The 17,292-nt window shown below is 47.1% G+C and overlaps 1 protein-coding gene and 1 pseudogene across 1 annotated transcript; one reads left to right on the top strand and one right to left on the bottom strand.

Moving 5' to 3' along the window:
• Positions 1–316: 316 nt before the first annotated feature.
• LZTFL1 (leucine zipper transcription factor like 1) lies at positions 317–17,048 on the top strand. Its single transcript, XM_054594791.1, has 10 exons — positions 317–418; positions 4,095–4,219; positions 6,087–6,281; positions 7,402–7,462; positions 8,553–8,624; positions 10,283–10,348; positions 10,435–10,512; positions 12,415–12,591; positions 13,318–13,421; positions 16,639–17,048. The coding sequence occupies exons 1-10, from the start codon at positions 416–418 to the stop codon at positions 16,655–16,657; spliced, it is 900 nt and encodes a 299-aa protein (XP_054450766.1). The 5' UTR covers positions 317–415; the 3' UTR covers positions 16,658–17,048.
• Positions 15,385–16,187, bottom strand: LOC129087639 (transcription initiation factor TFIID subunit 13-like; annotated as a pseudogene).
• Positions 17,049–17,292: the final 244 nt, after the last annotated feature.

The following is a 17,292-nucleotide window of genomic DNA, read 5'->3' as shown; positions in this document are numbered from 1 at the left end:
CCCTGGCCCTCGGGGCGCCAAGAAAACTTTCGCAACAATCTGACTCAAGGCTCTACCGCACGCTACAGCATAGAGTCCCCAGGCACTCTCTTGCCCCGTCACCCTTGGCAACGGCAGCCAGCCCCTGCAAGACGTCGTGGCGCGAAAAGGCGGGACTTCCTGGCCCTGGAAGCCAATACGCACACAGAGGCGGGGCCGGCCACGAAGCACTTCCTGTTGCGTGATCTTAAGGTCCAATAAAAGTGCATGACTCCAGGGTCACGTGCCTCTGTTCCCATTAGCAACCGGAGGCTTCTAAACAACCCGCCCACCCTCCCCATCCGCTACGGTCCAACCTCCCTCGGCTGCCCCGGGTTGAACGGGGCTCCGCCAGGCCTCCACCTCTCCCGAAGGCTGCTGACTCCCGCCCGCCGCCATGGTGAGTAGCCGGCCCGCTGGCGCCCCACCGCGCCGGGGACTGGGCACTGGCCGGGGCTGGAGACCTACAGCGGGGCCCCGGAGTGATGGCGTGACTTGCAGCGGTTTTGAGCCCGACCCTGGGCCTCCCTGAGGAGGGGGGCCGCGCCGAGTGCGGAGGCTCAGTTAACCTCGGCCGAAGCCCTTCTGGGATAGTCCTAGGTGAAGAAGCCCTCCTCTAACAACTCGCTCCGCCGCATCGCGATAGTACTCGCCTCTGGCTGGGATGCCAGGGCCAGGTCACACCTCGCGGGCAATAGTTGAATGAGCTGGGGAACCCGGCTGCTAGCAGAAGGCTAAGGGCGGGATTCTCATTTGCTTCCAAAAACGCCAAGTTTGTACACACACACTGCTCCCACCGTCCCGCACCCCGCCCCGCCCCACCCCCGCCCCGCTTTGGTAACATAAGCGATAATGTGCTAACAAGCCGAGGAGGGAGAACGTGATTAAATCCAGCCTCCTGATGCGAGAGCGACTTTACGAACCCAAGCCCACCGTTTTACTGCTGAGGGAACTTGGGTGACATTTCTTTTGTCCTGCTCTGTTGAAAAGAGGCCCCGTTCTCCGGTATGCTAAAACGATACTGAGAATATTGCACAGTACTAAAGTGTTCAGAAAAAGGGAAGAAACCAGAGTTGGGGGCCGCACTGAAATGGGATCCTGAAATACCTCAGCAACCAGAATTCCTAACTTAGCCCGCACTGTAATCCAAGCACGCTCTTGCAGCTGATGATACAGCTGTGAGCACCGCAGACCATTCCCGGCCCTTCTTGATCTTAGAGCCTGTCCCACGCCTTCTCTTGATTTCAATAAAATATCGAGGTCAAGTTGAAAAATCGATAATGGTGATGCCACATGCGCATCCCCAAAAAGACACCTGCTTCCATTCTGTCTTCTGTCATTGCTTTCTGTCAATTTGCTTAACAACTGAGGCTCAGTTTCTTCATTAGTAAATAGAAGATATAACAATAATTCAGGTTGTTAAAATGATAAATGGGCTAATGCATATAAAATAAATAGCTCAGGACCTGTTAAAATATTAAGCATTCAATATATGTTAGATTTTATTAGAGTGTGCTCGTTTTTATCATTGCACTTTCTTACACTTCTCATCTTAAAATTGTACATGGATTTTTTGAGACTAGTCAAGAACAAGGAACCATTTCTGGTACCTTCGCCCCTCCTACCCTCCCTTTATGGCACAGGTTAAAGACATTGGCTTGGCAATGCTCTGGTATGTTTTTTAGCTTATTTTAATTATTATTTTAATAAAATATTTCTGCAACAAAACTCTAACATTCTGACTTCCCTATTTGGGTATTTCTTATTTCTAAATATTTTAGAGCTGATCATCATATCTACCTCTCATTTAACAACTGGCAAAACTGGTATCAACAAGGTCAAGTGGCTTGGTCACAAATAATTGCATAGCTAGACTTAAACTTGGCGTTTAATCCAGTGCTTTGTCTACTTGTGTCACATGCCAACCTATGTCTTTTTCTCTAATGATTTGATTCATGTACATGTAGTGAACATGTATGCATACGGGGAAGTAAAGGTTTGTGAATGGCATTTCCTGTTCCTCCCTGAATTCCGCTGCCCATTCTGCTCCCTCTCTTTATGCCCATCCATTTGAAAGGAACGTTGTCTTTTGTCTTAAAGTTCGTCCTTCTCAGTTTGAGTAATTTTTTTCTTCTTAGTCTTAGGACAGTCTTAACTCTGCTTGACAGGACAGAATATAGTTAACAGAGATGAACAGGCCACTTAACTCTGCACATGGCACCATACTAGGCGCACTATAATATCTTAGGTAGTTCTTAAATTATTAAACTTTCACATCTCAAATTTTAGAAATAATTTAAAACAGTGTTGGGGGTAAGACAAAGACTTGGTGGAGCTGTTCATCCACAGCTGGGGACACACATCTGTAGGTCAGCATCTTGGACTTGAGAGTCATAGGCACATAGGTAACCTTGAAACCTTGAGATAGATAATGTCATCAGGGAGAGGATACGGAAAGAGAAGAGCAAAGGTCCCAGGGCAGGGCCCTGTGAAATCTAGACATCTAAGAGACAAGCCCAAGAAGATGAGCCTACAGATGAGATCAAGAAGGAAAGGTGGGGTTAGCAGCCAAGGAAAGGAGCAGAGCAGCTGAGAACAAGGCATCAGCCATGGAGCTGGATTTGTATAATAATTAAGAGGCTGCTGGTGAGCTTTACAAAAGCAGCTTGAGTAGCACACAGGTTTAAGGACTAGAGGGTAGATTGGGGATAGCAGGAGTAGAAGAGAAGTAGAGAAAAGCAGCGGCAACTAGAGGGAACCTCAGGTTTTGTTTTTTAGCGTGAATGAGGTGTAGATGCATAGTCTTCCCTATAGTCTAGGGAAGAAGAAACCAACAGAGTGTTGACAGGGGGGAACAGCTGGTTAAATAAAGTCCCTGAGGAATTTGAAAGCGAACCATTGAGGCCTCAGGAAGGAATGACCGTCAAAGGGGATAATACTCCATGCAGTCATTTAAGGATGCGTGTCCTTTTCATCTTACTGCTCCCCCGGCCCTTGGGGCATTGGTTGGGCACATGTCGGCTGAGTGCCAGGCGCCACGGGAGTGCTGGGTATGCCTCGGAATCAGATGGGCAGGGTCCTGGCTCCTGTTGACTTATGCACTAAGGAAATCGAGCGCGCCAGGAAGAGGCACGGGTGTGTGTGAATACAGAAAAGCCAGGGTGAGGCTTCGGGAGGGGTGGTGAAGGAGACCATGCCCGGTGACCGTGGTGTTGGCCGCTGCAACATTGGAGGCAGCCCCGTGTGCTGAGAGTGACGGGCGAGCCTGAAAAAGGTTCAGAAGTGAGACCTTTGCCTCCCATAAGAAGGCTATGATAGTTTCAGTTATTCTTAAAATACAAATAATCCTGACTCATGTAGTCCCCTACGTAAGATGTTCAGTTTTTTAATTTTCTTCTTTAATTTTCAGTATAGCTATGAAATGAAAAGAATTTCATTACCCTCTAGCTCATAGTTGTCAGGCTGTCATCTGGCTTAAAAGCAAGACCAATGAATGGCTATGTCAAAACCAAATCTATTTTTTTAAAGCTGTGTTAGAGAGGGTATGGTTGAGGTGCTGTAACAGAGGTCCAAAAAACAGCGGCTTAAAGAATGTAGAGGTTTATTTCCGCCTCTCAGGTAACAGCCGTGTCTCTGCTCATCTCAGGTGAGTGGGTCGGAGCCCCTCCATGAAGTCGTTTAGACATGCGGGTCCCTCTCATCTTGCTGCACCCCCAGCCCCTAGGGGATGGTTGCTGTCTGCATGGTTCAACCTGGTCACCACCTCCTCCCCAGGTCAGAGAAACAGATGTGACACAGGCCCAGCCTCTGTCTTAAGGCCCAGGCTTTGGAAGGAGCCCTCGGGTCTTCTGCTGACATCCATGGCTGGGAAGCAGTCACGTGGGCACACCCGACTGCCAGGAGGGCTGGGAAGGGCCCCCGGCGGGGCAGCCGGGCAGCCGCGGGCCTGGGAAGACGGGAGGACTGAACTGAGTGGACAGCGAGCAGCGCCCCGCGGTGTGCCCTTTCTGTCCTCACTGTCGGGTCCTTGGTCACAGCTTCAAGGCTCACAAGAAAGTTACTTCTCTCTCTTTCAGGCAGAGTTGGGCCTAAATGAGCACCATCAAAATGAAGTTATTAATTATATGCGTTTCGCTCGTTCAAGAAGAGGCTTGAGACTCAAAACTGTGGATTCCTGCTTCCAGGACCTGAAGGAGAGCAGGTATCAGAAGACTGGAAGGAAACCCAGGGGGAACCAGGGTCCCTCCAGGCAGCCCGCGCGGCGCCGCCGCAGCTGAGCCACACAGACCTTTGCTGGGATTACTGGGGCCGGTTGGTCACTGAGAGCAGCTGCGCGGCCTTGGGGGCTGCGGGACCCAAGTCAAGTCGCAGAGGGCGCAGCCTCGTATCAAACGTACGCCCAGCTGAGGGGCTGCGAGGCTTCAGAGGGCAGCCAGGGAATCGTGAGGCGCTTGTGGATTAGCGATCGGCTTGTGTTAAAGATACCAGAACTTTAATTACCTGGGTTACTAATTAAGAGATTAGAGCCATAAGATATGACAATTTGCAAGAAAACACCTATGCAGTTCATATTGAAGAATTGGGAGCCGGGAAGACAGACTATAGAAAATTTATGTTTGATCTGGAGAATAGGGAAACCAAAGAAGAAGACAATAAAAAAAAGACCTCAGATCACTTTGGAATGAGGCTGTGGCACACTGAAATGTCAGGGCCTCCGAACGGGCTGCACCTGTCATACGGCCGTAAGCTTCCCTGGGTAGCAGAGACCTATAGCTGTCAACCTTACCTGTTCCATTCATTAACCTGATCTGGCCATCCGGGTCCCCACCCCCAGCAGAGCCGAGCAGCAGTTGTGTGTTGAGATAGTGGGACAGCCAGTGAGGGCACATCGTTACCCACTTTGTGTGCCTTCACGGCTCTTCTGAGAATGAACCCAGGTTGCCAAAAAAAAGAGCCGATTGTTTTAAAGCAGACCCGATGTGTTCTGTTAAAGAACAAGAAAGATTGTGAATATATTTAGGTAAGAGTTCAAGTTTTGGTTTTTTCAAAGTGTTTAAACTGTGCAGCCTAAATGAGACATTAAAGAATGGTAAATCAAATAATATGAACTTGAGTATAACTGTGATTAGACTTGGGTGCAATCCCGCCAATAGGTCCCTTTGGAAGTGAGGGAGAAGGTAGACCTGGGTCGGGGGCGTTGCTCTTCTGAGCGTTGGCTGGATGGGGACTTGGCAGGTGGAGGCGGGGAGAGGAGAGGCCCGTTGAAAGGAGGAGGTGTGCCCAGAAGCTTTCTGCAGCATTCAGCTGTGGGGCGTGTTCTTGAGCGAGCAGGACACGATTGTGGGGTTGTCACCTGCAGTTGGACCGTGGGCATGTCATCTCCACCTTCTGAGCCTGTGTTCCTGTCTGTAAAGTGAGGGAATTGAAGACATTGGCCCCAAAGTTCCCTCCCAGCCCAGACACTAGGAGGGAGATGGATTTTTAATGCTGCCGTAGATGATGATGTTTGCTGCTATGCAGTGGTCGGTGGTCCATGGAGCTTTAACTAAGAGAAGTTAGGTTTGGAGTGGATATTTATGGGTTTTTGAACCTTAAGACTGCTAGGAGAAGCAATATATAATTACATTGATTTTATCAGAGGCATTTACTACCATGTGAACAGTTCACATGAAATGCTAGACAAAAATAGAAAGGAGAAATTCCATCTTCCAAGTGAATTTTGAAATTATTGTGATAAGAGGATATTTCAGTGGGGAATAAAAAAGATTTTTAAACTGGAAAATTAAAGAAAAAAAGTGAATAGTTTGGGGGAAATGTCTCTGAGCTTATACTTGCATTAAAGGATGTCCACACTTGAAAAATGAGCCACAATTTAATCGTTTAAATGGTCATCAGAATTTAATTTGGCTTAAATTATTTCAGTCTTCTTTATTAATAAAGAGTATAGTTCCCAGAGAGATTGTCACAGTGACCCCGTCAGGCCCTAGATGTCACGGCGTGGCTGTCGCAGTCCTGTCCTGTGAACGGTCTCGTTGTTGACGCGGACGTTTCGGATGGCTGCGTTTCAGGCTGGTGGAGGAGACGTTCACCGCTGACGAGGTGTCGGAAGTCCTGCGCGGGCTGCAGGCTGTGGTCCACAGCGAGGTGGAGTCTGAGCTCATCAACAGCACCCACACCAACGTGCTACTGCTGCGGCAGCTGTTCACGCAGGCGGAGAAGTGGTACCTCAAGCTCCAGACAGATATCTGTGAACTCGAAAACAGGTAACAAAGTGCGTGCCTGCGACTCGGGCAGGAGCGGCCCAAGCGCGCTCTTCAAAGTTGCTGAACATCTTCACTGCTGCTGTCCTTGGGGCTGGGGCAGCAGCAAAGCTTTGGGTCCTGAGGGATCTCTCAGGGGCCACTCCATGTCCTTGTCAAAATTCTCTGTTCCTACTGTTTCTGGATATTATAAGGGCATTTGGGGCTTACCAAATTGCTTTTCAGGCTGTTACTAACTATTCCTTACAGTACCTTTGTTAGCCTGAGTAGTATTAAAATAAGTTTTTAGAGATCGGTTGACTAGGAAAGTATGAAACATTTGAAAAACTAATTCCAATACCATCACTTCACACTAGTAATATTGGAAGTTTACTTCTAAATAATTACATTATAAATTACACATTTATCTTTAAAATAGGAAATGTAAAAAAAAAATTTATAATCCAAACAAAATCAAAGCATGCATCAATTTAAAAAAATATGGTAAAATCAGCAAAATTGAAACCCATTCTAAGAAAAGTCATGCGGCAGACCAGGACCGACCGACCTCTGAACTCGGGGAGCGCTTCCGGGAGCCAGTGCGGCCCGGGGCATCTGTGGGCACTGCTGGCCAGCGCGGGCCCAGGCTCCTTTGCAGGCGGAGGCCGCAGCCGGGCCATCACCTGGGCCACCTGTCTCTCTGGAGACTCTACCGTACTTTTTCAGTAGGTGTCCTGAGTTTCCATTGTTCCATTTTTGCGAGGCCACTCTTAAAATCAGACTGCCTCTCTTGAATGTCTGCTAGCTAACGACATGTGTCATATGACAGAGCAGCCTCCCCACAGCACCTCAGAAATCCAGGGCTGACTGCAGGGTCCCCACGCCCGCCCTCACTGCAGCACAGCGATTGCATCGCACACCGAGGCGGGGACCCCAGTGCTGTGGGCGATTCATAGCCGAGGCCATGTGTTTGGACTCTCGACCGTCAGTAACTAAATAGAGTTTTTGACGGGGTGACGTGTTCATCTTGCTCTGTTCTCTCTGGCATGTGATAGATTGGTGCAGTGATTTTATTCTGTGTGTGTGATTTTATTTAAAATGTATTTTAAGTAAATATTTTTTTATATCTGCTTTTACCTTCAAGAGAATTACTGGAACAAGTTGCAGAATTTGAAAAAGCAGAATTTACATCTTCCAATAGAAAGGTAATTTCTGGCCATTTTAAGTCCGTATCTTAACAGCCAGCGTTTAAAATCCCTGAGTTACACAGAGCGTTCCGAGGGGAGAGTGGGAGCTTTCACGGAAAAGCATCTGATTTAAGAGCAGAATTGAAAAACTGTCTCAGGTTTTCAGGCAAAATAAGAAAAGCTTTGTAAATAACTGGAAAACTTTTTGTCTTCTCTCTCTCTCACACACACACGCACACGCACTCTCCCCCACCGCCCCCACCCCACCTCGCTGTCCCCTGGCTCCTGGCCGTATTAACTCCCCTCCCGTGCCGTGGAGCGTGGGTGTGGGGCTGGCCACGCCGGCTGTGCACCCTGGCCCTGGCCCTCCCGAGCCGCGTGACCTCGAGCACTTTGTCTGAGATGGTGGAGCCCCGCTTTCCTCATCGGTCCTGTGGAGACTGCTACCAGCCACGTCTCTTTATGGTCATTCTCACCATTGGCAGGGCCCACCTGCCATTGCCCCATAAACACCCCCGCGTCGGGCAGGAAGTGCTGCGGAGGAGAGCCCACGGACACATACACACACACTCTCTCTCTCTCTCTCTCTCTCTCTCTCCAGTTACCCCTCAGACCGCGTTTCTGGCTAAGACATTTCTGGGTCCGAGGGACTGCGTTCTTCTGTCTTTTGTGCACGTTCGTGCCACGTTATTCTTCATCTGTAGTGTAGTCGCCGGGATCCCCATCACTATGACAGTTTTTCCCGGAGCCTGGGTCCGTGCAGAAGGGTGTTCTGCTCCCACCGTTTCAAATCCAGTCCTGAGATGTTAGGGGTTGTGCCTGCTCTGGTTTTGAGCACCTTCCCTCCTTCTTGTCTTCCCCCGCTCTCTTTCCATCTGTATATATATTTTTTAAAGCTAGGAGGAGGATGGGCTTCGTTTCTGTGTCTGATTTGTATTGGGCGCTGGGACACAGCAGAGAACCACCCCAAGGAGAACCCCCCCCCATGGAGCTGGCTCCCCAGTGGGTGTGTCTGCGCGGCGTCCCCACGCGGAAAGAGCGGGCGCTGGACGGTGGCGCAGGGCTTGCCCCGTGGGGCTTCCAGCTTGGTGTCTGTGTTTCACTTCAGCCCGTCGTGAACAACGTGAAGCCGAAACTCGCTCCACTTAACGAAGGCGGGACAGCAGAACTCCTGAACAAGGTGACGCCGCCATCGTTCTGGGACACGCGGGCCCTCCGCTCTGTCCCCTTGTTCCCGCCCAACTCCGGAGTGGAGAAGCTGGGGAGGGGGGCTTGGTCCTGGCTCTGGGCCCCTGAGGGTGGTTAGTCCCGGTCGGATGTTTTACTTGGTGGTGCCCAGTGGGCCAGAAGAGAGGATGCTTACCTTTCAGAAAGTCTGAAGGCGCTCTTTTTAGAAAATATATTTTTTTATTACAGTTGACATTCAATATTATTTTATATTAGTTTCAGGTGTATAGCATAGTGGTTAGACGTCTCTGTAACTTACAGAGTGACCCCCCCGGATAATCCTAATATCCACCTGGCATTGTATGTAGTTACCCCACTATTACTGAATATATTCCCTATGTTGCCCTTCACATCCCCACGGCAGCAGCTCTTGATGACATCTTTTCATGGCAAAGTGAAGAGCAGAGAACTTTGGACATCATTTTTTTTTGTTTAATATTTTATCTATTTATCCCCAGAGAGAGGGGAAAGGAGAAAGAAAGAGAGGGAAGGAAACCTCAATGTGTGGTTGCCTCTCACTCACTCCCCACTGGGGACCTGGCCCTCAACCCAGGCATGTGCCCTGACTGGGAACTGAACTGGCAACCCCTTACTTCACAATCCGGTGACGAGTCCGCTGAGCCACACCAGCCAGGGCTGGACATCATTTATTGATGGGCATTTGCAGTTTATAACTTGTCACAACAGTGAAGGGATTTTTATTTAGAAGTTTATAAAAAGTTAATTACCAATATACAAATAAATATTTTTCATGACCTGTATTGTCAGCATTATGCTAGGTTTTGTTAGATGAAAAGCAGTATAATACATGGACTTTGGCCCTCAAAACCCTTAGAGTCTCACTGAGAAGGGAGAACTAATACTCTGGAAACAGAGTTAGGAAAATGCTCGTGTGTTGCCCCAGGTGCCACAGGTGGCAGGGGAGACACAGTCCTGGGTGGCGGGGCAGCTGAGGACAGACCGTTGGGTAAGGCAGTGTCCGAGCTGGGCTGAAGAGTAAAGACAGATTAAGGGTCAGAGGGAGGAGATGGGGACCCGGCCGGCGGGGGCAGAGCGGCAGTCGTCAGAGGCAGCGGGTAGGCTGGCACGAGCGGAACCGGGCAGCCCTCTGGGACTGGGCCGCTGTGTGTGCCGGAGCGTGGTAGCAATAAGAGAGCCCGACAGGTGACTCCAGGGAGAGAGGTGCTTACGAGCAAAGGCTTTTGGCTTCAGCTTAGTCAGAACCATCCAGGGCTCAAGCGCAGCTGCTGGGATAGTGCCGATTGTGTTTCAGGACAGTGGCAGCGGGGTGTGGTGTGGGCTGAGAGTGGAGCCAAGAGTTCCAGGATCAGCTGGGTGAGCGAGGGCAGACTTTGGAAAAAGGCTGAGAGTGGAGGGCTGAAGGAAGTCGGAGACCGTGAGGGAAGGGGTTGGGAGTCCGAGAGCCAAAGGGGACCCGCAGGCGCCGAGGCCGGTGGGCGGGGTAAAAGTGGGCTGTCACCGGTAACCGGGACATGCAGGTCTTTTATCTATTAGGTAATTTTAATTTAATTTAAAAATCAAATTTTCAAATGAAACAAGTGATTTCAAAACCTTGGGCTAAAATAATAAAATTTGAATTTATTCACAAAGGAAATTTTAAGACTTCAAGATGAAAATGAAAAACTGAAGTCAAGGCTGAAGACCCTTGAAATACAGGTAACTGAGAAATACTTTCACAAACTTCTTGAAAGAGCTACTTAGAGGCTAAATCCTGAACAGGTTCTGTTTAAACCTCATTGCAGGCTACGGCCACGCTGCAGGAGAAGTCAAAGCTGGAAAACGCACTGCACAGCCTGCAGCTCGAGCATGGAAACCAAAAGGTGACAAAGTGTTAGCTGTCTCCTTCACACTTGCTAGGTAGAGCTGCCAATTTAACATTACTCTCTAGTTGCTGCTCCTTGTGCCCTGCCACCCCGCAGTTGCTGTCGCTGCTGTGCTGCGACGTCCTTGTCCGGGGAGGCCACCTAAGAACCAGCGCCCGTCCCTCTGTCCATCCTTCAGGGCCAGGGATAGGTCACATCTCCCATGGCCTGGGAGCTCATTGGCATGCAAGAGATTTTTAAATATATTTTTAAAAAGTTTTCCACCTTTCATTTTGACATTCTTGTTAGAATGGGAAAAAAGGAAGAAAGGGAGAGTTTTTTTAGTTAATTGTATTTGCGTGTGGATTTAGTCATACCAAATTTATTACTTAGTTTGCTTTCAGCGCAAAATGATAAAATAGAGCCAACTTTCCTGTTACAAAGCTTCAGCTCCGACCACTTGTAGTGGCACTTGCGCAACACAGTGAAGTGCAGGCTCACCGGAGCACGACGGCGCTTGGGCACCGGACCTCGTCGCGCGCAGCTCTGCTCCTGCGGCCTGCGGCCTGCCCAGCGAGGCCGGCCGCTGCCTGGGCCTCGCATCAGCGCGGCCCTCTGAGGGAATTTTCAGTGCAGCACTGGCTTTTCTTCTGCTGGTATTGTCATTAGAAACGTCTACCGGACAATCCCAAGACCTGCTTCTTTAGGCTTATGTTACCCCCTCTCTATGGAACATTTCAAATACGTACAAAAGTAGAGAAAAGCGTATACGTACCCCCAGCTTTTCCAATCATGGGCATGGCCAGTCTGATTGCATATTTACCTCCGCTTCTCTCCTCTACCCCTGGTTTTTTTGAAGCAAATCTCAGACTTGACTGTAGGTATCTTTTAAATAGGATAGTACTTTTATGGCTAAAAAAAAAAATGGGAAAATACATAGGAGTTTTGATCATTATATGCCAAGGAACACAGATTTATAAAACAGAGCAAAATACTCCAGAACAGCTTTGTAATTTCCCAGAAGTAAAACAGTTACAAACATTTTTAGGTGATGAATTTGCTTGAAAAGCCTTTTGTACTTCACTCCAATTTTGCTTTTAAGATTTTGGCAAAAACAAAATGCATACGTGCCTTCACTACCTGCAAGGAAACAAAATCTTTTTAAAGACCTGATGAAAAATGAGTAAGGAATTTTTCTTTTGCTGATACTACTGCTGCTTCTTCATACTTAGCAGCTACAGACCAGTTTCCTGTCTTATAATAATACAACTTTTTCTTTCTGTTTTAAATTTTTTTTAGTCAAAAACAAGATCCAGGTAGAGGATCCAGCTGCTGTATTATGCTGACGAACTATGCAAACGTGCATATGTGTTAATATAAAAACTTAAATCTGGTAAACTTGCAAACCATAAAATCAGTAAGCATTAATTAGGCTCTCATGTTTTATTGTAAATAATGATAAAGATAAATTTTTGATAGAGATGTACTAATTTTCTTCTTCATGTGTATCATTTAAATTTCTTCACCAGGATTTTTTTTAACTTCACTTTTCAAAAGAAAGCCCATTTGCCATCCCAACTCTGAGATGCACAGCCTTGTCGGATTTAGGGTCTCAGCTTTCTCCTGTTTTTCTTTGAATCCCAGCCGTTCATAAGTCATAGTTTAAGTGTTTGGAAGTCGGTGGCCCTGTGCTCCGGCCCATGCAGGTCACCGTGCACGGAGGGCCGAAGGTGAGCCGGGCGTGCTGGCAGCCCCAGGAGCAGGGGCGTGCCGAGCTGGGGCGTGCCCGGCCGGGGAGGGCGGCCGGCTTCCCCTGCCTGCGTCCCCTGCCTGCGTCCCCTGCGACAGGGAATCGCCATGTAACACAGCCACTGCTTAGGATGTCCACATGAACTCATGACCACGTGTGATTTCTCACAGGATTTCACAAAGGCCCAGGACTTGAGTGACTTGGAAAACACAGTTGCTGCTTTAAAGAGCGAGTTTCAGAAGACACTGAATGACAAGACCAAAAACCAGAAGTCCCTGGAGGAGAGTCTCGCGACAGCCAAGCACGACCTGCTCCGGGTTCAGGAGCAGCTGAGCATGGCTGAGAAGGTCAGGTCCATCTGCAAATGTCCAGTCGGGCGGTGGACGCAGTGAGAGGAACGGGTGCGGCTACGGGCGGGGTGGGGCAGCTGCGGGGTGCTGTTTTTTCTCAAGGTGTTAACCAAGGTCTGTTCGAAGGTTGACTGCTTCTGGGCACTGAGATTCTGCCACCTTTGGCACTAAATGTCCATGATAATGAAAATCTGCACTCCTTCCTGTGGTGTGGTAGGAGATTCTTCCACAGCGGCTGCCCTCCTTGCCCGTCCCTCCAGCCCGGCAGCGGGATGGTGGCTTCTATTTTTAAAGGATTCTATGTAGTGGATGGGGTACTTCACTTTAGGGATTAGACACTTAAGAATCTGGGAGCAAAGATGTAAGTAATTTAAAAGTCCCCCTAAAATATTGACGCTGCTTTGGGATTTGGAAAAAGGTCATGCTTATTACACCTGAAGATTAGTTTACTGTCTCAAATAGATTTCCCATGTGTAGGGCATAGTATGTTTGAGTTACTTGCTAACATTATATTTGGAGACATATTACTATTTAACTGGCTTCTCATTTGAAAGAATGTATTTTTAGAGTTTGGATACTCTTAGTTTTATATGTTTTATAAAAGAAATTACAAAATAATATAAGCAGAATATCAGTAAAATTAGAGCAAAAAATACACATTTTCATCAGATTTATTAATTCTTTCCTTACCTATTTCTTAGTATTGGAAATTTTTCCCTGCAGGAATTAGAGAAGAAATTCCAACAAACAGCAGCTTATCGAAACATGAAAGAGATGCTAACCAAGAAGAATGACCAAATTAAAGACCTGAGGAAGCGACTGGCAAAGTAAGCGGTGCTGATCTGTCAGCCTCTCAGCTCTGCCTCCAGCTGGGCTGGCATCTGTTCTTCATTAATTTGAAGCTTGTGTCCAGAGAGGGCAGGCCGGTGGGTGGTTGCTCACTCATTTAGCTCGGAAGCCTGCCTTCGAGGACAGCTGTTTGGCCTGTCCCCGTCTGTAGCGCCCGCCGGGATTTTTAGGTTCCACTAGACCTGTTTACTCACACACGACTGCAGCAGGCCACGCACGGCAGGGGGTTCTGGTCGTGGGGTATCGCCCGGGAAAACAGCCGGCCCGCAGGGCGGCATTGGGCACTTCTCCTCCGTGGCGCCCTTGCAGCGTCCGGGGCCTGGCCGTACTGAGCCTCAGTGACAGTCCAGGTGCAGGAGAGTGAGATGCACGCAGGAGCGTGCCAGAGCCAGCACGCCAAGGGGTCCGCGCTCCCACGGAACCAGGGCCTCTTGTCTGGCGGCCCTGTTCCCCAGGCAGGGACAGGCGTGGTGACTGGAGCTCACCGCACAGAGGGAGGCCCAGAGTCGGGGCTCCCACCACGTATTGGCTCGGCCAAAAAGCCCATTACATCTCTTACATAAAATAAAAGACACATTTTTCATTCTCGCCAGTAACTTTATTGATTTGTATATTTTAAGTATGTCATCTCTCTCCTGCTATTGGCTTCTAGTGGGTAGAGGCCAGGGGTGCTGCTAAACATCTCCCAATGCCTAAGGCAGCTCCACAGTAACAGAGTATTTGGCCAGAATGTCAATGGTACCAGGGAACTTTGCAAAACACTTTTTTTCCTCTCTAAATGCAGTTTTAATCCTTATTTTAAGCTAAGTACGATAATTTAATACAATAAGCTAAATACGCACAAAGCCTATATACCCTGATCTAGTAGTTTCCATAGACGCATATGGTTTTAGTCAAGTTCACATTTCCACAATGAACAAGCACTAACGAATGTTCATCAAACACCACCCAAATGCTTATCCTGCCATCAGCTTTTTAAGCAGTGCCATTCCTATTACTGAAAAATTTATTTTTATTTAGAAAGGAAATCTAACCTGGGAAAATGAGTTCCCTTAAAACTTGACAAATAGTATATTATAAGCCCAAAGGCTTTAAATGAAAAAGCCTTCAACACAGAAGTATTTGTGAAACTTAGCTTCTGCCTCCCCAAAATCCCTCTCTTTAACAAACGGAAAGGATATTAAAAGAAATTATTACCTTAAGACAGATAACAGTACTATAAAAGACTACTTTCTCCTATCGTTTTCTCCTTAAAAGAAACACAAACCATTTCACTATCTTTTACTAGCCACTCAGACTACTGTGGTCTGAAAACTTGAGAGTTTTAGCTGTCATGTCTTAGCTATCATAAAGTGAACGGTGCCATTTAAACCCTGCACATTAAATAGCATAGCCTACAATGGACAGATACACCTAATACACAAACACTGCTTCATTGTTTAGACAATCAAAAGTCAGAAGGTTCTGCATGGTTTGCAAGGTCCTTCAACTTATTGTGGTCATTAAAACCCAATAGGTAATTCAGGCACCATAGTGTCATGGCAGGCAGTTAAAGGCTCAGCTATCACTCCGAAGTTAAAGACATGAAAATAAAAGTGGGAAATTCTGTGCTTCATCTTTCACTTACATGGCTAGTTGTCAGGACCTTACTATGTAAAACATACGGGTGTTAGTTGTTTTTTGTTTTTTTTAAGATTTTATTTTATTTTTTAGAGGGGAAGGGAGGGAGAAAGGGGGAGAAACATCAGTGTGTGGTTTACTTTTGTGCGCCCCCTACCGGGGACCTGGCCCGCAACCCAGGCATGTGCCCTGACTGGAAATTGAATTGGTGGCCCTTTGGTTCACAGGCCGGTGCTCCCTCTACGGAGCCACATCAGCCAGGTCCATACAGGTTATTTTCATGTACAGTCTCCCCAGAAGGTAATGAAGCTTCAGAAAGCACTAAAGTTGCCAACATCCATAGTTTGCTTCATCAGATGCTTTTCTAGCTCATTGCAGTTCTTCATTCTTAGTAACCAAGTCTTCAGCAAATTTCCTTGGATCCTTTCGTGTCAAGAAGACGATAACTTGTACCTGCCCTTGTCTTCCAGTTGACACTGCCTTGTGAGTCATTCCAGTGAAGAACTCTGTGACAGGTCTTCCAGAATATCCACCAATTCAGCATAAGGATTCTGGTCATCCCCAAACTATACTTCACACATCGTGACTCTTTAGGGAAAAGTCTCTTACTTTTACCCTGTCTACCTTCTGCGCCGCCTCTAGTTTCTTCATTTTCTTCCTCAAAAGTGGGGTCCTCTTCCTTGTCCACCACCCCAACAGCCAGCCTACAGACCCCACCAGCTGCAGAACACTTTTGACATGTTTGATCATTCACAGCACCTTCTCCATACACTGCACAAATCTCTATTGCATTTCAGTTGCATTTTTACCTTTCTTGAAACACTAAAGCATAATATGCCCAAAATGTTGCATATTTTCTTCCATCTTCAATATTAAAATGGCCACACAAAAATTCACCAATTTTGGTAGTTTTTTTTTTTTTTTTTTTTAATGCACAGCCGATATGACAGCTGTCACAATACAATCTAACAAAATTGTTTCGAATGAAGTTCAAGGCAACTAAGTGCTACTGCAGCTGTGTACAGAAGAAACATAATGGACTTTTTGGCCAGCCCAGGACTTCAAGTTTGCCCACAGTCCTCCTGGTCCAGGGGGAGTCTACTCATCAAGGTCATTTTTGTCATCAGCGGTTTCTTCTGGAAATGGCTGACATTTTACCTTCATTAGGGTTTCAGGGAAACAGCTAGGAGGTGAATCCAAGATCAGATTTGCCCTTTGAGAAGGGGGCTTGTTAACCTTTCCTCACACAGCAGTATCAGCTAGTGGTGCTGATCTGGCCTTTTAGGCAATTACTGAAATTCTACTGTGCTGTCGTGGCTCTAACTGCCAGGTATAGAGGCTTGAGTCTGAGGGTATCTTAGCAGCTAAGGGGCCCACCCTCCCTGCTTCAGAAATCCCCTCTGATTCGCCGTCACGCTTTATATACATCCGACGGCTGCCACAGCCGTGACTGAAAGGGGAACGTATGTCCCTGGTTTAGTCACTGGGAGATGTTTTTAAGTAAACCTGCTTGGAAACAATGACAACAACAAAAAGTATCATGATATTTTGCTCTTAATTTATATCTCTTTCCAGATATGAACCTGAAGACTAGAGACTGAGAAGATTGCCTGTGAAACTGCCACACACAACCTGAACGTACACACTAATCCTCACCTCAGGCATGTATTCTGAAGCAGTTTGTCATAGTCCCTGTCTCTATTTTTCTAATGTTTAGACTTTGCTTCTACTATTTAAAACTACAGTGCCTGTTTTCAGTTGTCTGAGAAGAGAGAAAACCCACTAACCCTGGTCAGTTGTCCCAAACTCCTCTCCGTCGAACGCTCCAGAGTTATCATTCAAATGTGCCGAGAATTCTTTACAGTAGAGGAGAGATTTTTAGAGTGGGAAGAACAGTCTTATCCTTTATTAGTATAAAGAGTACACCTCTTTAATAAATATTAAAGCCAGCAGTATCCATACTTGTGCATTCCCCAGGGTAAATATAAATATAGTGTTATGAAGGATAGTTATTATGAATAAAACTTATTTTTAAAAATGAAACCTAATTCATTTTCTCTGTTTGATCATCAAATATATGAATGCTTTGGAAATGTAAATACCATCTATTATAGGCAAGATTTTTAACACTTTCGATGAAAATCAACAGTGAACGTGAGAGTTTAACTTCTTTGGTCTAAGTGCTGTGTTTACCAGTGGAGCTGCAGACACTCTTTGCAGCATAACTTT

Source organism: Pteronotus mesoamericanus, unplaced genomic scaffold (genome assembly GCF_021234165.1).
Source record: "Pteronotus mesoamericanus isolate MK-2021 breed Mesoamerican mustached bat unplaced genomic scaffold, CSHL_Meso_final scaffold_533, whole genome shotgun sequence".
Taxonomy (NCBI): Eukaryota; Metazoa; Chordata; class Mammalia; order Chiroptera; family Mormoopidae; genus Pteronotus; species Pteronotus mesoamericanus.
The sequence above is the reverse complement of the archived record's forward strand: the minus strand, read 5'-3'. Positions and strand labels throughout refer to the sequence as shown.

Coding starts and splice junctions, on each gene's coding strand:
- LZTFL1 (XM_054594791.1), top strand. Junction 10,513..12,414: donor TCGAGCATGGAAACCAAAAG/GTGACAAAGTGT, acceptor GATTTCTCACAG/GATTTCACAAAGGCCCAGGA. Junction 12,592..13,317: donor AGCTGAGCATGGCTGAGAAG/GTCAGGTCCATC, acceptor TTTTCCCTGCAG/GAATTAGAGAAGAAATTCCA.